We start from the raw sequence: 20,906 nt of genomic DNA, 5'->3' as shown, positions 1-20,906 counted from the left end.
GCCGGTGCTCGGTGCCGCCGGTGCTCGGTGCCGCCGGTGCTCGGTGCCGCCGGTGCTCGGTGCCGCCGGTGCTCGGTGCCGCCGGTGCTCGGTGCCGGGGCCCCGCAGGCTGCGGCGGGCCGGCGGCTCCCTGGGATGAGGGATTGCCGGGCGATCGAAGAGACGGATCCCCGTGGTTTGCATCATGAAGGCGATTTTATTGAACACACTGCTGGGTTTTGTGCCTTTCAAGCACGAGCTAAAAATCACTACCTGCTTAAACAATAACCACCATAACAACAATATCTATGTTTCTTGCTGACATTGCTTAACTACGGGCTAGCACAGGCCTGTGCTGTCTTGCATACATACATTCACCCTTATCTCTTGGTCCTTCAGGGTCCTGCCTCGACTTACCAGGGCTTGTAGCCCACATCTACTTCTGCCGTGAGTTCAACAGTACTTTGAGTCCAATTAGCTGTTTTCCCACAGGGATGGGAGCAGGCCTGGCCCCACAAGGAACGGCTGCCACTCCAGGTTACCCCAGCAGGCTCTGGATGTACCCAGGGATGGAGCCCCAGCAGTGCCAGCCTGTGAGCCCCCCTCCAGCCCACGGCTTGCCGAGGGAGGAGAGGGGTCAGTGCCAGAGTGAGATTCCCAGAGAGGGACGCTCCACTGAAGGAGGAGTTCTGTCTCCAGTTGCACCTTGTCCCCCACCTGCACAGTGTCACAGAGTCTCAGAATGGTTTGGATTGGGAGAGACCTTAAAGCCCATCCCAGCCCAACCCTCTGTCGTGGTCACCTTCCACTGTCCCAGCCCCATCCAGCCTGGCCCTGGACACTGCCAGGAATCCAGGGTCAGCCACAGCTTCACTGGGCACCCTGTGCCAGGGCCTGCCCAGCCTCACAGGGAACAATTCCTGCCCAATATCCCATCCAACCCTGCTCTCTGGCAGTGGGAAGCCATTCCCTCTTGTCCCATCACTCCAGACTCTTGTTCAAAGTCCACATTCTCCGTCTCTCTTGTAGGCTCCCTTCCAGTGCTGGAGATGTCCCCTCTCCCATCCGAGCTGCTGCAGGGTGTTTGTGGCACTGAGGCTGTCTGAGCCCTGATCTGGCTTTGGACAGTGCATCTGGCTTTGGACAGGGCTCGTGCACAGCCAGGGCTCGTGCCCCTCACACTGAGCCAGACCTGCAGCCTGGGCAGCTCAGTGGTGGACTCAGGCAGCAGAGCTCACCAAGCAGCACAAGGCCCGTGTCCAAAGTGCCCCTGTTCCCACTGGGACCTGCTGCAGGAAGGTGTTGGATGGAGGCAGAGGCTTGCTGAGGATGAGGAGGATCAAAGCCACAGCTGGCAGAGCTCAGGCATCACCACAAACAGGCAGCACATCCCGTGTGCAGGGAAATGATGGGCTGAGCCCAGAGCTGAGTGAGGCTGCTTCCACCCCCCAGATCCCTCTACAGCCGCCTCCAGAGCCAGCCTGCTCTGGGCAGCCTTCCCCAGGCTCAGTGCATCTGGCACATCCAGGAACAGGGTCTGCTGTGTGGCCCCAGGCCGAGGGGATGCCACAGAGGGCCTCTTGCTTGGGGTCTTTAAAGGCAACTTTCATTTTGCCTCTTTCTCTAGGATAGGGAAGGCCTTAGCTCCATGGCAAGTTCTGGTTGCAAGTGGACACAGCCCTAAACTTTTGTGTCTGCTAGTGGGGCAAGGACAGAGGTGGGAAAAGCTGCTCTTTCACGCAGACCACCTTCATTTTCAGAGCAGTGGACATTTTAGCAAATAAACCTCTTCTAAGGGAGGTTTTCTTGCTGTGTGGACAAAACAAAATGATTTTATGACAAGCAATTAAGTATCACTATAGGCTCTGGCAGGGGCAGCCATCTGGCCACTAGGGCACATGGGGGGCTCCTGTGGGCACTAGGGCAGGAGGGAGGCTGTGGGCCCCTTCCAGTCCCAAATCCTGCCTGGGACACTGCAGCTCTTCTTCGTGGGGATCTCTGAGGCAGCCAATCCTCCCTCTCCTCCTTCAGCCAGTTACTCATTGACTCACTCTGCAGCTTGGGTAAACAGTGACAGCAGTGCCCAGGCTGTGTCCCTGCCCAGGGGTTGTCCCCCTGCCCGGGGTCACACCAGCCCCCATAGAGGCATGGCCACTCTCTGTCCCCCATGCCCAAACCCACCCCTCTCATTTCGGCTCCTTGTGGGCACAGCCCAAGGCAGGGATGGGCCTGTGTAGGATAGAGGTGGGTGTGGGAAGGGAGTGGGAGCACCTGTGGGTGCTTGGGGATGTTCACAGCCTGCCCAGCCTCTGCTGCCTGGCCAAGGGGATGGGGCCCCCTCTCTGTGCCCACACCAGGCCCAGGAAGAGGGGTTTTGTTGCCCATGGAGCTTGTGCTGTGGACAGAGGGGAGGGCAGGGGGTGCACACCTGGCAGGGGAAGCTGGGCAGCAATGGGAGAAGGGTTTTTACCTGTGGAGCAAGTGGGACAGCTTGGTCCAGGAGACACGGGACTGCTCCAGCAGAGGCTCTCCAGGGGGACACCTGCAACCTGGGTGCCTGGGGCTGGGGTGAAGTGGGGCAGTGGGCAGGCTGGAATCCAGCCGGGATGGCGTCTGGGAATTAACATCCAGACTGGTCCCACCCATCTGTCATCTCCTTCACAGCTGGCAGGCCCCGAGTTCATGGTCACAATGGAGGAGGAGGGGAGCTGGAAAGCTGAAGACAGCCACCAAGTCAGTTCTGGAGCTCCAGGCAGGACACAGTAGGAAGAGCCTTGGTGTTTCTGCCAGGGAAACAGCGGCCGCTGCCCAGGTGGAGCAGGAGCCTCCTCTTCACAGCTGCAGCCAGCCGGGAGAGCTGGAGCTGCACGTCCCTCTGCCAGTAGGAATAGAGCAGAGGGTTCAGGAGGGAGTTACCCAGCGCCAACAGCCAGAGAAAGTTCTCGATGACTTTATAGGGGAAGCACTCGGAGCAGACCATCTGCACGACGCTGGTGATGAAGAAGGGCAGCCAGGAGAGGGTGAAGCACCCAATGAGCACGGCCACCGTGCGCATGGCCTTCATGTCACTGATGGCACGGGACGGGGGACAGCTGCCCCCCAGCCCCGCCTGCTGCACCTCCTGGATGTGCTTCACGTGCACCGAGGCGATTTTCAGCATGTCGCAGTAGAGGTAGAGGAAGAGGAAGAGCGCGGGGAAGAAGCCGAAGCAGAACATGGTGAGCACGTAGGAAGGCTGGAAGATGTTGAAGAAGGAGCATTTCCAATGGTTGGACACTCTCTGGAAGCGTGGGATGAAGACCGGGAGGAAGCCGATGACGGCAGCGACCAGCCAGAGCCCCAGCAAACACAGCCCGACCCGCAGGCCTGTCACCAGCTGGAAATAGTGGAAAGGCTTCCGGATGGCCAGGTGCCTGTCACACGCAACCAGGATCAGGGACAGGATGGAGGCAGCAGAGGAAGAGGTCACAAAAGCCATTCTCAGGATGCAAAACTTCTGGGAAGGATGAAAGGGCTGGGAAAGCTCATCCACGGCCAGGCCCAGGACTGTGAAGCCAACCATGGCATCCGCCAAGGCGAGATTGAGGACAAAACAGAGCCCCTTGGAGCCACTCTTGTGGATGTGGCAGAGCAGGACAACGGCCACCAGCACGTTGGCGGCGATGATGAGCGAGGCCAGCACGGCGAGGATGGCTCCCAGGGCCCAGCTGGCCACGGCCGCCTCGCGTGAGACACAGCACAGGGACGATGCATCCCCAACACAATGCTCAGCCATCACTCACCTGGGGCTCTCAGCAGATGTAACCTGGCAGCAGGGGCAGCCCCCCACTCTCTGGGGCACAGCAGGAGTGCAGGGAGCAGCGGGAGCCTGGGGAGCAGGGCTGGCTCTCAGGGAAGCAGAGCTCTGCCAGCAGCTGCCCATGGAACGGACTGCTGGACTTGCTGCTGTGCCCACAGAGGTCCCTCCCCTCCAGCCACGTTTCCAGACAACCCTGGAGCAGGGGGTGAGCAGGAGCACCTGGGCAGGAAGCTGCCACGGTGGCACACGGGGCGGTGGCTGTCCCCCCCAGGCTCCAGGGACTGGAGCAGAGCAGGGGCTGGGAACGGGGACAAGCACAGAGAGTTCTCAGTGTCCAGCACAGCCCGTGGGGCTCCTGGGGGTCATTCCACACCCAGGACAGCTTCTTGCTGCAGGGACCAAGGGAACACCCTGCTGGAGCAGCAGCCCTGATTTTCCCCCGGGTACAATGGGGAAAAGCACTGACAAGCCGTGTGTGCTCAAACACAGATAAGCATCTGCCAGCCCGGGAAAGCAGCAGGGAACCTGCAGTGCCCTTGGCAAACACAACACAGAGCCCAGGGCACCCCTGGGGTGGCTGAAACCAAGGAATTGCTGGAACCTGCAGGGCAAAAAACCCACCACAACCTGCAGAGGGGCTCGGATCCAGGCAGAAGGCAGCTGGTGTCCTCTGCCCACTGATGGATCTATGCAGAAGTAACTGGCCACTGCCCCAAAGAGCCTCTCTCTGTCCTGGAGCTCCCCCTGCACAGCCCCTCAGACCCCCAGGAACATCAGGCTGGCTCCAGGCTCCATGACATGGGTCATACCAAAAAGAGACCTTGTCCATTATCAACTGACCTCGCTCCTTGGGGAGTTTGATGAACGATGATGATACTTCCAGTGAAAACCATGGAAGTGCTACTAACAGTAAAAAATAATGATTCTATGCACACGCTGAGTTTGCTAGTCATGAGTGCATTTTCCTAATAGTAACTTGCAACAAAGAAATTTGTGAAAGCAAAGCCTCTGCATCCTTGTGCTACAGAATCCTACAACACCCCTTACACCTCCCAGGGGACGTTGGCCTTTACAGGGTCTGACAGCAACAGCTCCAGCCCCTACACAAAGTGACACAAGCCTCCTCTGCCTCGTGACCTGGAAAAAGCCAAGCTGCCAGGAGACAGGAGACAGCCTTGGCAGGGCAAGGCTGAGCCTGTGTCTGTCAAACAGTAACTGGGGAGAGGCTGGGTGAGGACAGGAGGGGCACTGCCGGGAGGGAAGGAGCAGCAGGGAGGGAATGGGGCTGCAGCTGCAGAGCTGGGGGCCCTGGGGAACAGCCAGGCTCTGCACTGCAGGTGGCCACGGGAAGGGTTCTGGTCACCTTACACACCCTCTACTTCTGTTTGCCCAGGGAGACACGTGGGGAGCCTTTTCGCTGAGGATGGAGAGAGTCCAAACCCTCAAAAGGAGACCAAGGACAAGGGAGAAGTGGCAGGGCAGGGAGAAGCAGGTACAGGCTGGAGCCAGCGCTTCCTTGTCCTGCTTTACTGCCATTTTTAGCTTTAGGAGCACACGGATTTCAACCTTAAACACCTGGGGAGGGCAGACTGGTTCCCATGGAGCCTTCCACGTTGGAGTTCCACCCCCTGGACCTCGCTGGGCGTGCAGGGGAGCAGGTACAGACCACTCAGGTGTGTCCCCACACACTGCCTGGCACACTCTGCTGAGCTGGGCCCTGCACTGGGAGCTCAGCTGAGGCAGGATTTCAGCCCAGGAGCTCTGTGGAGTCACCCTCCCTTCTCCTGCAGCTTCCACAGGCAGCTCTGACTTTGTGACGCAAATTCCCTCCCATTTTCCCAGCAGGATTTGGCTGAACATTCCTTGTGACTTCCACAGAATTTCAGCTCACAGCAGGCTCTGCCAGGACATTCTGCTGTGTCACAAGGGACCCTCAAACCCAAACCAAGGCCACTCCAGAAAGAGAAAAGGCAGCAGGAACTTAAGAACCATTTGCCTCCATACCATAAACATTAAAAAATCCCAAAAACCAGAAGAAGATGACCAAAATACCTGCTCAGCACCAGAGCCACGATTTTCAAGTGCTGAGCTCACCTTCAAAGCACAGTACCTGGCTTTACAAATGATCTAAGCAAATACAGTGTAAGTAATAATAAGCAGGAATTTGAGACTGAGGTTTGGCAGAATTGAGCTGAGAGGGCAACAGGGTCATTTTCTGACATTAACAAACCTGGGCTTAGAAACGTCTCTCCTGTAAAGAATCCTACAGATTGTTTTTATATAAATATACGGAGAATAAAAGGGTCTACGGTATGCTGAAAACCAACCTCTGTCCTCTCCAAGGGCAGACACCCCTGCAGTGAATGAGCACAGACCCAAACTCAAGCCACTCAGTCAATAAATAATTTAATGAAGTTACAAGATCTGCAAGAAACATGATAATGGCACCTTCCTGGGCCCCAGCCTCGCCCCACAAGGGCGCAGCAGGACACCCACACCTGCCAGCCACAAGACACAGTGCCCCAAAGGCCACTGGAATGCACAGATCTTCACAGAAGATATTCCTGCAGGCCCAGGCACACGGACACCTCCGGGTGGGAAACATGCAGCTCCCGGCTGTCCCAGGCACCTCGTGCTCCAGGGATCATGCATGTGGGAAGAGCCCAGCCCACAGGGAGCAAACACCACGACATGGGGACAGTGGAATGAAGAGGGAGGCGGCAGCACAGCTCTGCTGCCAGCCCCAGGGATGACTCTGGGGAGGTGAAGGCAGCTCTCAGAAGGGGAGACGCTTCAACTGCTCGTATGTGATAAAAAACTGACAGGAGCGTCAAGGAATTTGGACATTCCCTGGATGTGGGGCAGCTGTCTGGCAGGATGGGCACAGCATCCAGCTGGACACCCACCCAGGGTGCTCCTTAAACCCAGCCCATGGAGCTCCCTGCCCAGGCAGAACAGAGCTGGGGCACAGGTGCTGCCATGAGCGGGGTGAGAGACCCAGAGCAAACTCAGCCTTGCCCAGACGACTGGGAGAAGGAATTGGCTCCAAAACTGAAATGGGAGCTCTCTGCAGTGAATTCTGAATTCCCCACCCGGTTTCAGCAGGCAGAATGGTCTGGCTTGGCACACAGCAGCACTGGTCCTGCACAGAGTCAGCACCTGCCTCAGCAGCAGAATGTTCCCCACGATTCCCTCCCAAACAGGAGCTCATCCAGGAATCTCCTGCAGCCCACACCAGGCAGGGTCTCAGCCAAGCCCTCAGAGGTTCTACAGGAACCATCAGCAGTGCCCATTAGGGTCCCCAGTGCACCCCACTGGGATTTCAGCCCTGCCCTGCCCTTCCCAGCTGAGTTCTCCCCTTGTCCTGCTCCACCACCTCCCAGCAGCACAGGGAAGGATACAATGATGTTCCAGGGACCCAGACGAAGCCAGTTGGGCCAGAAGCCTTTGTAGAGTGCAAAGAAGCCCTCACTCTTCCACGTCTGGAAGGAGAGACAAATGGATGAAGAGACACACCATGCCCACGCCCTGCTCACCTCCCCCTGTGCCACACCAGCCCTGCAAGGAGCAGAGAGGCCCTGCAAGTGTGTGAAGCATCACCAACAGTCTCTGAACCCAGCTAACTCCATCATGGCCTAAATTTTGTCCCAGGAGGCTGGGAGGATGCTCAGGCTGACAGGGAAGTGACTCTGGGCCCTCTCCTCTCACTGAGGACACAAAGGCCAAGAGATCTAAAGGTCAATGTAGCAAAACAGAGAAGTCTAAAGAGTAGTTTTTAGAGTTTAAAATATAACACAGTATGGTAATGTAATAGCTCTTATAGGCTGTATGTAGATTCTATAGAGTTTTGTGTCTTGTATTGGTTGGTCACTGTAAATAAGAATATTCATCACAAAAGATAAAATGTATTGTAACAAGGACCTCTCTCTCTTAACTTCTCCTCTTCCCCCTACTCTTAGCTCTTACCTCTTACTCCTACTCTTACCTCTGGCTCTTCCCCCTATTCTCACTCTCTCTCACTCTCCTCCCCCTGCCACTTTGCTCTCTCTCTCCCTTCTCTCTCAGCTCTCACTCTGCTGTTCTCTCTCCCTCTCTCTTTGGGACGTCCCTCCAGCCCAGGCTGGTGGCTGAAGGCAGGACCCTTTTACCTGTGACCCTGCAATAACCCCACGTGTCCCAGACTCTCTCAGGTGAGCAGAGTGCCTTGTCCCCGCCGTGCAGGGGCCCCGCACTCACCTTGAGCAGGCCGTCCAGGGTGCCCCTGTAGAGCTCGGTGCTGCCCACGATGGCGCGCTGGTTCATCATCCGCGTGCGCACCACGTCCACGGGGTTGGAGGCGATGGCCCCCGCCAGCCCGCACGTGAAGCTGGAACTGCACAGCCCAAATCAGCCCCGGGCACGGCCACGCTGCTCACACAGGCACAAGGGACCTCCCCCTGGGTGCTGTCAAAGGCGCTGAGCAGTGAACAGGAGCTGCACCACCTGCCCCTGGCTGGGAAAGGGCAGCAGCAGCACCTGGGCTGCCACAGGGGAGCCCAGGGGAGGGAAATGCTCAGCTCAGCTAACCCAGACCCGACCTGAGCCCACAGCTGACTCCACAGGGCACCAGCCCTGCAAGGGTCCCAGGTGCTGCCCAGGTGACACAGACATGAAGGCACCCCCTGGGAGTTTACATCCTTCCTACCAGAGCAAACATTTCTTTGGGAAGGAGGGAGAAAGAGCAGAGACACCAGAAAGGATCACAGAGCTGCCAGTGTCCCCCTCCACGGAGGGTCTGGTGCTCTAGTGGGCTTGGAGGTCTTATCCAACCTCAGTGATTCCATACCTGCAGCTGACTCTGAGCTGTTCCAGCCGACAGAGCAGAGCCTTTGGAGGCACTAACCCCCTCCAGATTCTCTGGAAGCACTAACCCTGCTCCCTGCACTCCCAGCCTGCAGCAGGTACTCACACAAAGTGGGCAAAGATGGTGTCCCCCATGAGGCCCGACAGGATCAGATGTTTCTTTGTGATGTCATAGACTGGCAGCTCTACCCCCACCACGATGGCTGCTCTCTGGGCCGTGGGGACAACACCCTGTGGGGCACAGACACTGTCACCCACATCCCCCAGCTCCCCACAGGGGACAACCTTCCCTGTACCCTCCCTGCAGGCACACCCACTGCTTCCCAGCTTTGCCTCAAAGCCAAGGAGGATGCCTCCAGCCTGGCACCTGGATTAACTGCACAGAGCTTCCCTGCTCCCAGCACAGGCATGCAGGAACTGGCAGCCCCTCACCTTCTGCACCAATTTCAGCACCAGGAAAGATCCTGCCCCACAGGAGCAGCAGTTTAAGGAGCCAGGAGGCTCCTGGCTACAGAACAGCAGCAGAGCACTTGCTTCCCCAAGATTTTTGTTAGTTCAGCTCTGGTAGGGGATTCTAAGAGCTGGTGCTCACCCTCCAGAGGCCTCGGGTACCTTCCTGCTGGTAGATGTCAATGAAGCTGCCAATCATCCCACCCTGGAACAAGCTGCCCTGAGCCTGCATTCGGATCTGGAAGAAAGGGAAGAGTCAGCAGGAGGACATCAACACCTGTCCTGAGACCAGCACTGCCCACAGGGCAGGGACACCAGGAACAGCAGCTCCATGGAACCCCTGGGAGAAGGACCAGAGCAGCTCAGAGCACACATTGCTCTCCACATCCCTCTCCCTGCAATCCACAGGAACAAGGATGGCAGCAGGCAGGGGCAGGGACAGCAGCGGGGAGGGGGGAACAGGGACATGAGGCCTCCCCCGTGAAAGCAGTCCCAGAAGAGGGATCTACACAGGGAGAAGAGTGAGGAAGTTCTCCAGGCTCTTTCTGCCCAGAGCAGGGCTACCCTGAGCCCAGGGAACCAGGCAGGCCCTTAGGGCAGTGCCAGCACTGTGACCAAGGGGACAGGAGCAGCTGCCTGCCCCCTGCTCACCTGGCCCAGGCTGGATAGCACATCTCCCACCCCTCACCAGGACAAGTGTGATGATCCTTGCTGCCCAGAGAAGCCATGGCTGCTCCATCCCTGCAAGTGTTCCAGGCCAAGTTCCAAGGGTTTGGAGCAACCTGGTCTAGTGGACAGGGGCCCATGGCAGGAGGTTGAAGGAGATGGGTTTTCATGTCCACCCCAACCTAAACTGTTCCGGGATTCTGTGATCCTCAAGAGCTGTGTTTTTAAAAATCTGTTAATTACCCTGGACTTTGGTCCCCATTCATTAAAAAAAACCACGAACTGGTGGCTTAGGGAGCACCGAGTTGCTCCCCCCACAGGTCCCACAGCCAGCCAGGAGCAGCCCTTACCTTCAGCACATCTGTGGGATTGGCCAGCGCAGAGGAGATGACCCCTGAGACAACCCCACAGATCACATTGATGAGCAACGTTTCATCTGCAACCAAGGAGAGAAGGTCAGACGGGGACAGGAGGGGCACAGTGGGAGGGAACAAGGGCTGGGAAGAGCAGAGCAGCTCAGCTCTCAAATCACACGGTGAAGCTGCAAGAGCAGGGCCTGGGCAGGTGCCACAGCCTGTGACAGGTCTGTCCCCACACCTGCCAGGGACAGGAGGTGGCAGCTGAAACACTCAGCAATGCACTGTCAGAGGGTCTTACTGATCAGAATGACAATTGTAACCAAGTATCTGAGATTTCTCATTGCAGGGATGAACCAGGACAGAGGCAGAGAGAGAGGGACAGCCCAGTGTTTCCCCAGCCCCCCTGGATTTGCCTACACACAGCCACCTGGAGCCAGCTGAAGATGGAGAGCAGGCAGGGAGTTAGGTGTGATTAGTGTCAGGGAACAACCCGAGATTCCAGGCCCAGTATTAGGATGATGGTTACATGGGGAAAAGGCACAGGCCTTTGCTGGTACTGACCACGACACTCCCCAGAGGACACCAGGCCACTGGCTGCCCCAGGCCTGCAGGAAGACAAACATTCAGGCATGGAGCTGAAAAGGCTGCAACAGCAGGGCAGGTGTGGGGCCTGTGTACACAGACAGAAGCAGGCAGGGAGAGGCATTACTGGAGCAGGACAGCAGCCCTGAAAGGACCTCCAGAGTCACAGAATCTCCTGAGATGGAAGAGTTCCACAAAAATCATCCAGTCCAACTCCTGGCCCTGCACAGACACCCCAACAATCCCACCCTGTGCCTGAGAGCACTGTCCAAACACCCCTGGGGCAGTGCCCACTCCCTGGGCACAATGTTCAGTGCCCCAGCACCCTCTGGGGAAAAAAATCTTCTCCTGATATCAGCCTAAACCTCCCCAGGCCCAGCTTTGTATCATTAGTGTGCTAATTTTGCCTGCCCATCCCGCTTTCCCAGGCTGGGACAGTGTTACAACATATCCTCACAGCACAGCAGGGATGGAAATCTCACCTGCAGATCTCCCTCAGGGAACACCCAGCCAGATTCCTGCTGCTCCACTCCCCGGGCAGGAGCTGCACAGGGCACTCACCAAGGGCACTGGTGGAACGTCACCTTTACAATCAGGGCCAAAGCTACAGAACTGGACTGCACAATCCCTGTCCAGAATGTGCCTGGCTGTGCCTGGGGAGGCTCAGGTTGGACATCAGGAGGAATTTATTCATGGAAAGGGTGGTCAGGCCTTGGAAGGGGCTGCCCAGGGAGGTCTGGAGTCCCCATCCCTGGAGGTGTCCAAGGACTGCGTGTGACACTCAGTGCTCTGGGCTGGGGACAAGGTGAGGATCAGACACAGGTTGGACTTGGTCATCTTTTCCAGCCTAAATGATTCTGTGATTCTCCTACGATTCCGGAATGGAAGGAACCTGGCTGGAGGGAGGTGTCTGGATAGGGACCACAGGCAGTGCAGAGCACAGTGAGGCTCCAATCAGCATTGACTCCAATCCTTGCTCTCACTGGAAAACAAGTACTGGAGCTCCATTCCTGCCGGAATCTTGGGGTGGGGAGGACAGAGGAAGGAAGGAGCAGAACACAGAGGCCAGAGCACGAGGTGTGGGAGCTGGGAGGTGCCCGTGCCGCCCCTCCCCGGCACCGACCTTCCATGCGATCCACAAAGAGCCGCTTCAGGCTCTGGTAGATCCCGATCTTGATGGTGCCATAGGACGCCTGTCTCAGCAGTGCCGGGGCGATCCTGAAGGGGAACGGACCCTGAGCGTTCTGCCGGGGCCAGGCACGACCCCGCTGCGGCTCCGAGAGGTGCAGCTGCGCCCGGGCTGAGCCCCAGCGCCAGGGCACGGCACCCACGGGGCCCTGGCCTTGCTCCCGGCCTCGGGAACACCGGGACACCCGGCCCAAGGCAGGGAGGGGTCCCTGCAGGGTGGCAGGGCCGGGACGGGAGCGGGGGGATGCTGTGACAGAAGGGACCCGCACTGGGGAGAGAAGCGGGGCCGGGATGGGCGGAGGGGAAGAAGCCGGGATGGGTGCGGGAGAGCCGGGGAAGGCGGGGGAGATGCCGGGGTGTGGAGAGCTCCCGGGGGCCTGGGGTGGGCGGAGGAGGATGCCGGCTGGGAGAGGGCGACCTGACAAACGGGGCGATGCTGCGGCCGAAGAGGAAGCCCAGCACGGCGATGGGAGCCGCAGGGCCGGAGGGGAAGGGGCGGGCGGGGCAAAGGAGGCGCCGGGCCGGGGGGAGCACCCGTGGCGGGTGGGTGGGTGTCCCGGTAAGGATGGATGGATGGATGGGTCGCGGGGGAACCGGGACCCGGTGTCTCAGGCCCCGGCGGGCCCGGTGCCGGTGCTCACCCCGAGTACAGGGCCCGTCCGCCTTCCTCGCGGCAGATGCGGAAGAGCGCGTGGAACATGCCCCGGTACCGCACCTCGCGGAACCGCGCGTCGGTGCTCTGCCCCTGCACCTGCAGCCGCGTCTTGGTGAGGTCCACGGGGAACGTGCCTGCGGGGACAGCGGCCTCAGCGCCCGCCGGGAACTGCCCCGGCCCCGGCCCCGCTCCCGCCCGGCCCCTGCGCCTCACCGAACTCGGCCACGATGGAGGCGAGCCCGCCGTACACGAAGGGTTTCCAGTTGAGCGCGGACATGGCATGGCGGGCGGACACCGCCTCGCGCGCCGCCGCCACCGGGCCGGGACCGGAACCGGAACCGGGCCCCGAGCAGGGCTCCGCACCAGCGCGCCCCCTGCCGGCCCCGGGGGCACCGCCAGCGCCCGGGCCGCGGGAGCCGCGGGAGCCGCCGCAGCCCGACTCCTCCGCGCAGCCCCCGGGGTCTCCAGCAGCAGTCCCGGTGCTCCGAGGGGAAAATCCCCCCCTTGCGCCGGGAACCGGCACGGACGCGGACCGGAGGCACTATTGCCTCTAGGAATAAAACCCAGCTAAAGCTCCTCCCTTCTCCACGCCGTGAATCCCCCGCTCCAGCGCCCCTGCTTTTCCAGCCAAATAAGCCCCAAATCAGCGTAAGAAAAACAGATGACACCTCCTCCCCGGCCCACGGACAGGAACATGCTCCCGTGAGCAGCTTTTCCCTAAAAGGAACTTTTATTAAGAAACCTTTAAACAAATCCATGATAAATCGCCCCAACTCAGCAGTGCAGCCCTGTGGATACATTGTGGAATCCAGAAAATGCTGGGTGGGCACAGGGCCCAGACCTGGCAGACGAGACCAGACAAGGCACCCAGCAACCTCTGCCCCTGTTGCAAGAGGGGGACAGTGCCCCAGGGGTTTAGGGAAGGGGAGCATCCTGCTGCTCCCAGCCTTCACTGCTTGATACCCTTCCCAGCTGAAGGACAAACCCCTGTCCCAGCCAGCAGCACAAGCAGCGTGGAGAGCCCTGGCCCAGGGTGGGATGAGGCACGTGGAAGCTCCCAGATGAAAGGTCCAGGCGTGGCATCCCAGGAGCTCGGAGAAGGTTTGGGCAGGCTCAGGGCCTCCCTCATCCCAAACACTCCCCCAGGGCTCAGCTGCGGCCGGAGTCTCTGCCAGAGCCCCGCTCCCTGCGCCTGGAATGGGAATGGGATCTGCCTCCCCTGGGGGACACGTCTTGCCGACTGCTGTGCCCGTCACCCCTCCTGCCAGCCTCCTCCCTCTTCTCCCGCTCCTCCCAGGAGCTGCTCTGGCCCCTCTGCTCATGGCAGCTCTTGTCCCCTCTCCTGTCTGAGTGCCGCTGGTGCTGCCGCTGCTCCTCCTCCCGCTGCGTCCTGCTGCCGGCGTTCCTGTCGGAGCTCCTGCCAGCATAGCGCTCGTACCCGGGGTCCTCCTTCTCCTTCTTGATCCTGGGATGGGGCTCCTCCGTGCTCACCCGCTTCCCAGCTTGGGGGCTTGACCTTGACCGTTCTGCTCTGCTGCGCTTCTCTGCGACTAGAGTTCACATTTTGGGATGGACCAAAACTCCAGGAGCACTCTGGTCCCCACAGCTCCTCTGGCACCATCCCAGCTCCTCTTCCACTACAAATTCTCCCTCTCCACCCAATTTCCCAGCCTGCTTCCCCCTAAGGGAGATCCACTTCCAACCACAACTTTTTCTCCTCCAGCTGCAGCCATCCCACTTCTCTCTTTAACACTCACACCGTGTTTTTCCCAGCAAGGCTGGGCATTTCCACACCACTTGGAATGCTGAGAACCTCCCTCTCATTCCCATTGCTCAGTAATATTGTGATCCACTCTGGAAACTACTTTTCCAGACCTGAGGCCTCTTCTCTCTTGGCTCTCCTTCTTCTCCCTCGTTTTTGAGCATCCCCTCAGCACTCTGTAGCAAGACCTTGTTCCCACTCTCATTCTGTGCCCATTTTTCTTCCTCCACGCAGACTCCAGCCCCCAGACCCTACCATGGGCACTCCCACCAGGGATCCAGCCTGCGGGGAACAGTCCTCACCTTTCTGCTTTTTCACGGGCACATCCTCATCCTCAGACGGGGAGTCGGACGAGGTGTGAGGCGGCGTTTTGACCCCGCAGCCCTTGGCATGGAGGGCTCTGGTCACATCATCCCAGTCCTCGGACTCCTTGGGTGGCCGGTAGTTGGCCACATGGTCCACGCGGATGGTCCGGCCCTTGATCTGCGGGTCGGGCCGTCAGGGGCCGCTCCCGGCTCTCAGGGCTGAGACACTGAGAGAGTGGCTCAGAGAGCCACGGCAGCACCCGAGCCCCACTGACCTTGATCCCATTGAAGTTATCCACAGCCAGGATGGTGCTTCTCTGGTCCTCGTAGCAGAGGAAGCAGAAGCCTTTGGATTTCCCCGTCTTTTTGTCCCGCACGAGATTGATGTTGACGACCTCGCCATACCTGCGGCACACGACACACTGGCAGCGCCCGCGGCAGCGCCCGCGGCGGCGGGGCCGGGGCCGCGCCACTTACTGCGAGAACACGCAGATGACATCGCCCTCGGTCAGCTCGTAGTGCAGCCCGCCTGCGGGGAGAGGAACGGGTCAACAGAACCGGCACCGGCACCGGCACCGGCCACCGCCCCCAGCCCGGCCCGTACCCACAAAGATCCACGCGCTGTCCTTGTACTCCGCGTGCCACGACACCGCCTCCTGCACGCCCAGCTCCGCCTCCCGCGCGTTCAGCTCATTGATCAGCTTCACCTTCGTCAGGGGACTGCGGGCGAGGCACCGTTAGCACCGGCACCGGCACCGGCGGCACAGAGCCGGGCCCGGCCTTTCCCCTCACCGCATCCCCACACCTACTTCATGGCGGCGGCGGCGCGCACTGCGCCTGCGCGGGACAGCGCCTCGGCCCGAGCCGGGCGGATGCGGCTGGGAGCCACCGAGTGGAGCGATTACAGCCGAGCGCGGCCGAGCGGGGCCGATTGTGCCCGAGTCAGGCCAGTGATTACCGAGATAGCCCGAGCACGGCCGAACAGGGCCGATCGTAAACGAATGGGACCGATGGTGGCCGAGCGCCACACACCGAGCCGGCTCGACGGTGGCCGAGCCGGGCCGATTAGAGCCGAAGCGGGCGGCTGCAACCGAGCGCTGCGCACCGAACCGAACACAGCCGATGGCAGCCGAGCGGGCTGAGGCGCAAAGCAAGAGTCGGAGCGCAGGGGGCTCAGAGCCTTTATTGGGGTCCGGGCGGGTCCCGCTCAGCACGGGCAGGAGCTTTTCCCGCTGGCCTCGTCCAGCCGCCGGCCGTGCCACTGGGGCTGCGGCGGCCAGCCCTCCGTGTCCCGGCAGGGCAGCGAGCGCTGCGCCTTCAGCCGGCACACCAGGCACATGAAAATCGCGTCCACGTTCTGGCTCTCCTGTGGGTCCTTGGCCGAGGTCTCAAACAAAAGCATGTTGTGAGCGTCAGCGAACTTGAGCGCCAGGCTGGATGGCACCTGGATCAGGTCTTTCAAGTCACACTTGTTCCCCACGAGCACCCTGGGGACGAGCGGGGGCACTGCGTGCCCATTGCACTCCTCGATCCACGTCTTGAGGTTGGTGAAGGAGCTCATCTTGGTCACATCGTACACGAAGACCACGGCGTGCACGTTGCGGTAGTAGTGCTCCACCATGCTCTTCCGAAACCTCTCCTGGCCGGCGGTGTCCCACACTTGCACCTGGGAAGGGAAGCAGACAAGAAAAGAGGATACAGAGTGTGGAGGGTGGCCCTGGCAGGGCCGTGGGGAGGGGGCTGCAGGAGGGTTTCCTGCTGCCTGGCTTTCAGAGAGTCTCAGCCTGGTTTGGACTGGAAGGGAACTTAAAGATCATCCAGTCCAACCCCCGCCTCCCTTCCACTATCCCAGATTGCTCCAAGCCTTCTCCAGCCTGGCCTTGGACACTTCCATGGATCCAGGAACAGCCACACCTTCTCTGGGCAGCCTGTGCCAGGGCCTCCCCATCCTCACAGCCAAGAATTTCTTCCCAATATCCAATCTAAACCTGCCCTCCTTCAGTTTAAGGCCATTGTCCTGTCCCTCTCCAGCTCTCTTGGAGCCCTTTTAGGCACTGGAGGGGTCTAAGGTCTCACCCAAGACTTCTCCAGGCTGAACATCCCCTGCTCTCCCAGCCTGACTTCAGAGCAGAGGGGCTGCAGCCCTCAGAGCATCTTTGCACTTCCTCTGGACTCATTCCAACAGATCCATGTCTATTTGTGCACTGAATCCTACGCCACGAACGAGAACGCTGACGATTTCACAGATGAAAAGAGAAAATGAGAAGGGGGAGCCACCCTTTGTGTAGGAGCACAAGTGGGAGGGCCAGAAGCTGTGGGGATGGGTGAGGAGCCAAGAGAGCTCGTGGTGGAGGATTAAAGAACAGAACATCACAGGTGACACTGTAGGAGGTCTCTGCTGTAGACCACCTGGCCAGGAACAACCCCTGGACAGTGAGCAGCAGCCTTGTGTTTGCAGCCCCTGGTTCTCACAGAGAACATCAGCCACCTCAACACCTCCTGCAAGGACAGCACAGCAGGGCACAGGCAACCCAAAACATTCCAGGACACTAACAATGACAACTTTCTGACCCAAGTGACAGCGATGCCAGGAGGGCTGGATGAGCAGTGAGGTGGACTGGGAACTGGCTGAATGTCTAGGCCTAGATGGTGCTGGTCAATGACACCAAGTCTGGCTGAACACTGGTAACCAGCAGAGTGCCCCAGGGGTCAGTCTGGGTTCTCCTGGTAATGTTTTGTAGCTGGGAAGTGGCAATTTCCAAGTTAATCCCAAATGCCCTGTACCCATGGAGACAGTACCTGCCTCAGAGTCTTTCCAATAGAAAACCACTGGCAAAGCAGAGCTGCTGCTCAGCCCTTTCAGGGCCAATCCCTCCCAGGCAGAGCAATAGAGGGATGATCCCTCTCCCACCTCTCACCTCCTCTCTTGGATACATATCCCAGGAAAAGGCCACTTTGCTGCACTGCCTCCCACTCCTGCCCACTGGAGCTCAAATAATATCAAAGGTAGAAAACCTGGCTACATTTTCCGGAGAGTGGCAGCAAACAGGCTCCACGCCAGCCTGCACCACAGCTCACACCAGCACAGCCCCGTGGGGCTGGACAGAGCTGGGGAGAGCAGGGAGAATGAGCATCTCTAAAGGAGAGAGGGAAAAACATTCATGGACAGCCTAGAAGCACAACTGAAGCTCTCACCCACCAACACAAACTCTGGTTTCATTGTGCATTCAACTTTTGATCAGCCATCTGTCAGTACAGCAGCAATGTTTGTTCTTCCAGCACCAGCCTCAGGGGCTGTGGGTGCTGATCCCACAGCTGGGCAGGCCAAGCTCCAGCACAGACCCTGCTCCCGGGTGGTTCCCTACCAATGGCAGATTTGTTCTGACACACCAGATCTGGGCTGATCGTTCTTTAGAGGTGCCACAGCAGCCTTCATAAGCAAATTCATCCTGCTGCAATCACAGCTCCAGGTGCAGCTGGGAGCAGGTTCCAGCACCGCTGCCACAGCCACTGAGCCCGCTGCTGCTGGCCCGTGTGAGCTGTCAGCCTTGCCGTGTGGCTGCTGCCAGCCCAGCACTCTCTGCCTCCCCAGAGCCCCTGGCTGGGGCAGAGTTCTGTCCCCCGTCCCTCCACAGCTCTGCTCCACTCCGGTGGGCCAGTGTCCAGAGCTGGAGCCACCCCAATGCTGCGAGGATCCAGCTTTGCCCATCGCAAGGGTGACTCACCCCAAGCCACTTCTGATCCCTGCAGGCTCAAGCCAACCCCAGAAATAGTGACAAGGCGGGAGGGACTGGTCCGGGGGCATCTCTGCAACACAGGGACCAGAATTCTTCCCTGCCCCTGTTCCCTCCCTCCAAACGGGCCGAAAGGAAAAGCCCCCGGGAGGGACTTGGCAAGAGGCAGGGATGGGGACCGGCTGCCATCGCTGCCGGGGCTGCTGCCGGCCGGGCCGGGGACACAGCGGGCCCACCGGGGACACAGCGGGCCCACCGGGGACAGAACGGGGCCACCGGGGACAGAACGGAGCCCACCGGGGACAGAACGGAGCCCACCGGGGACACAGCGGAGCCCACCGGGGACACAGCGGAGCCCACCGGGGACAGAACGGAGCCCGCTGGAACCGGTGTGGAACCCCCAGAGGGCGGAGCGAGGCCCACCAGGGCCGATGTGGGACCCGCTGGGGGCCGAGGGGAGCCCTCCGGGGCCGGTGCCAGCCAGCCCAGAGCCGGTGCGGGGCCCACCTTGATGCGCTCCCCCTCGATCTCCACCGTCTTCTCGCGGAAGTCCACGCCGATGGTGGCCTCGGTCTTGCCGGGGAAGGTGCCCCCGCAGAAGCGGAAGGTCAGGCACGTCTTGCCCACGTTGGAGTCTCCGATCACGATGATTTTGAAGATGCGGGTCTGCACGTAGGGCTCCAGCGCGGGGTCGGGGCCCGGCGGTCGCTCCCCGCCGCCGCCCGCCGCCATCCCTGGCGCACAGCCGCCGCCTCACCGGCTCATAGGGGCGCGTCGCCCCGCGGACCGGCACCGGCACGGCTCCGGAGGGCGGCCCCGGCACCGCTGCTCTCCGCCCCACGCCCCGGCTACCGCCCGGCCCGTCCCCGCCCCGCCGAGCGGCACCGGCTACGGCACGGCTCCGCCCCACGCACCGGCACCGGCACCGGCACACCACGGCTCCGCCCCACGCACCGGCACCGGCACCGGCTACGGCACGGCTCCGCCCCACGCACCGGCACCGGCACCGGCACACCAGGGCTCCGCCCCACGCACCGGCACCGGCTACGGCACGGCTCCGCCGCACGCACCGGCACCGGCTACGGCACGGCTCCGCCCCACGCACCGGCACCGGCACCGGCTACGGCACGGCACGGCACGGCCCGTCCCCGCCCCGCCGAGCGGCACCGGCTACGGCACGGCTCCGCCCCACGCACCGGCACCGGCGCAGCCCCGCGTAGAGGCACCGGCGCGGCCCCGCCCCGCACACCGGCTACGGCCCGTCCCCGCCCCGCGGAGCGGCAGCGGCCCCCGCACGGCTCCGCCCTGCGCCCCCCGCTCTGGCACCGCCCCCGGCACCGGCACCGGCACCGGCTCAGAGCCCCGGGCCAGCTCAGAGCCCCGGCACCGGCTCAGAGCCCCGGGCCAGCCCTGCGCCGAGCCACTGACCGGAGACCAGTGCCTTCGGCCCGGGCATCCCCGGGAGCGGCGGGGACCGCCCGGGCTGCGGGAACTGGGCCTGGCCGAGACCGAGGGACACAGCGAGGCAGGACAACACCCCGGGGGACACCACGTCACCAGTGCCAAGAGGTGCCGGGTGATCGCCAGTGCCAGAACGGCCCTCTCCATGTCCAGCGGGGCAGCCACAGCCCCGTGTGCAGCATCAGGGACTGGGAAGGGGATGCATCCCTCCTGTCCCCAAGAAACGGGGCAGTGGGGAGCCAGCAGCCACGGCACGGGGGCTGCAGCAGGAAGGACACACACGGGGATTGCAGAAGTGAGGGCACCAGGTGACAATCTGAGGAGGAGAGCCATGGCAGGCGGGTATGAGGGGACTCAGGTCAGCTGGACTGGGACAGCATCAGGCGGTGGCACAGCGACGGTGGCACGGGGACCGATGGGAACATGGGGCAGAGCCCCAGGGGCTGCACTGCTCCTGCTCACACAGCCCAGGTGATCCTAGAAGAACTTACAGCCCTCAAAATGGGCCTGTGAAATGTGACTCCCCCAGTGCCAGCACCGATGGCACCTGCAGGGGCCGGAGGCTGGGAAGGATTTACCAGAGACCCCCAGTGGTCACCACCACCCCAGAAGTGTCAGTGCTCATCTGCTTCCAGCAGCACGGACATGAAGCAATGCATAAACCTTGCAGCAGGTGGAAAAGCCTCAGAAAGCTGAGTGTGATGAAACACATCCCCCTTGTTTCCCATTCTGGTCACATCTGCAGGTCTGCACTGCTGAATGAGACCCACTGTCTGACCATGGCACGGTCCTGCCCTCGGAATAAAGGGCAGACACACAGGATTGGTCCCACTGAGGCTCACTCAGACTTGTTTTGGCCCACAAAGGTTGCTCACTTGAGAGACCCAGTGGGCACTACGGCCCCCCAGAGCCACTTCTGTGGGGTTCCCAGCTACTTCTAACATGGCCAAAAACCTGTGGATCAAAAGTGGGATAAACGACAGCTCATCCATCTCCCTGTGAAAGGAGACAACACTAAGGAGGCTCAAGACCAAGCCTTTCTCTCCTAAGGGCTTTCTTGATCCTCCCTGCTCAGGCTGGCCTCCCACTCCTCCACATCACCACCACGAATGGGAGGAAAGTGC

At 60.6% G+C, this 20,906-nt stretch overlaps 4 protein-coding genes and 1 long non-coding RNA gene across 5 annotated transcripts; all 5 read right to left on the bottom strand.

Moving 5' to 3' along the window:
- Window positions 1-173: 173 nt before the first annotated feature.
- On the bottom strand, window positions 174-1,071 carry LOC136370469 (uncharacterized). Its single transcript, XR_010745182.1, has 2 exons — window positions 822-1,071; window positions 174-365 (listed from the first exon to the last, which is right to left on the bottom strand). It is a non-coding gene; the product is annotated as an uncharacterized lncRNA (long non-coding RNA).
- A 53-nt stretch (window positions 1,072-1,124) lies between these two features.
- On the bottom strand, window positions 1,125-3,754 carry GPR119 (G protein-coupled receptor 119). Its single transcript, XM_066333853.1, has one exon. It carries the CDS (start codon window positions 3,752-3,754, stop codon window positions 2,714-2,716), a length of 1,041 nt encoding a protein of 346 aa, XP_066189950.1. The 3' UTR covers window positions 1,125-2,713.
- A 2,414-nt stretch (window positions 3,755-6,168) lies between these two features.
- On the bottom strand, window positions 6,169-12,863 carry SLC25A14 (solute carrier family 25 member 14). Its single transcript, XM_066333847.1, has 9 exons — window positions 12,734-12,863; window positions 12,507-12,654; window positions 11,801-11,895; window positions 10,087-10,172; window positions 9,213-9,308; window positions 8,727-8,851; window positions 8,015-8,150; window positions 7,180-7,260; window positions 6,169-6,596 (listed from the first exon to the last, which is right to left on the bottom strand). Exons 1-9 carry the CDS (start codon window positions 12,795-12,797, stop codon window positions 6,555-6,557), a joined length of 873 nt encoding a protein of 290 aa, XP_066189944.1. The 5' UTR covers window positions 12,798-12,863; the 3' UTR covers window positions 6,169-6,554.
- A 368-nt stretch (window positions 12,864-13,231) lies between these two features.
- Window positions 13,232-15,421, bottom strand: RBMX2 (RNA binding motif protein X-linked 2). The gene is made up of 6 exons (XM_066333846.1): window positions 15,397-15,421; window positions 15,192-15,307; window positions 15,065-15,116; window positions 14,863-14,992; window positions 14,585-14,765; window positions 13,232-14,064 (listed from the first exon to the last, which is right to left on the bottom strand). The coding sequence occupies exons 1-6, from the start codon at window positions 15,399-15,401 to the stop codon at window positions 13,670-13,672; spliced, it is 879 nt and encodes a 292-aa protein (XP_066189943.1). The 5' UTR covers window positions 15,402-15,421; the 3' UTR covers window positions 13,232-13,669.
- Window positions 15,422-15,751: 330 nt separating this feature from the next.
- RAB33A (RAB33A, member RAS oncogene family) lies at window positions 15,752-19,182 on the bottom strand. Its single transcript, XM_066333844.1, has 2 exons — window positions 18,829-19,182; window positions 15,752-16,253 (listed from the first exon to the last, which is right to left on the bottom strand). Exons 1-2 carry the CDS (start codon window positions 19,051-19,053, stop codon window positions 15,795-15,797), a joined length of 684 nt encoding a protein of 227 aa, XP_066189941.1. The 5' UTR covers window positions 19,054-19,182; the 3' UTR covers window positions 15,752-15,794.
- Window positions 19,183-20,906: the final 1,724 nt, after the last annotated feature.

The sequence above is a fragment of the Sylvia atricapilla genome, chromosome 21, assembly GCF_009819655.1.
Source record: "Sylvia atricapilla isolate bSylAtr1 chromosome 21, bSylAtr1.pri, whole genome shotgun sequence".
NCBI classification, from domain to species: Eukaryota; Metazoa; Chordata; class Aves; order Passeriformes; family Sylviidae; genus Sylvia; species Sylvia atricapilla.
Note: the sequence above shows the minus strand (reverse complement) of the source record. Positions and strands in the feature narration are given on the sequence as shown.

Excerpts from the sequence above, each read along its gene's own strand:
- GPR119 (XM_066333853.1), bottom strand. The coding sequence starts at position 3,754 with ATGGCTGAGCATTGTGTTGGGGATGCATCGTCCCTGTGCTGTGTCTCA.
- SLC25A14 (XM_066333847.1), bottom strand. The coding sequence starts at position 12,797 with ATGTCCGCGCTCAACTGGAAACCCTTCGTGTACGGCGGGCTCGCCTCC. Across the intron at positions 11,896-12,506 it reads GGACGGGCCCTGTACTCGGG|GATCGCCCCGGCACTGCTGA; the intron begins GTGAGCACCGGC and ends GTTCCCCTTCAG. Across the intron at positions 9,309-10,086 it reads ATCCCACAGATGTGCTGAAG|ATCCGAATGCAGGCTCAGGG; the intron begins GTAAGGGCTGCT and ends CCTTTCTTCCAG.
- RBMX2 (XM_066333846.1), bottom strand. Across the intron at positions 15,117-15,191 it reads CAGCGCGTGGATCTTTGTGG|GCGGGCTGCACTACGAGCTG; the intron begins GTACGGGCCGGG and ends CTCTCCCCGCAG. Across the intron at positions 14,993-15,064 it reads GTCATCTGCGTGTTCTCGCA|GTATGGCGAGGTCGTCAACA; the intron begins GTAAGTGGCGCG and ends CGTGTGCCGCAG.
- RAB33A (XM_066333844.1), bottom strand. The coding sequence starts at position 19,053 with ATGGCGGCGGGCGGCGGCGGGGAGCGACCGCCGGGCCCCGACCCCGCG. Across the intron at positions 16,254-18,828 it reads TCGAGGGGGAGCGCATCAAG|GTGCAAGTGTGGGACACCGC; the intron begins GTGGGCCCCGCA and ends TTCCCTTCCCAG.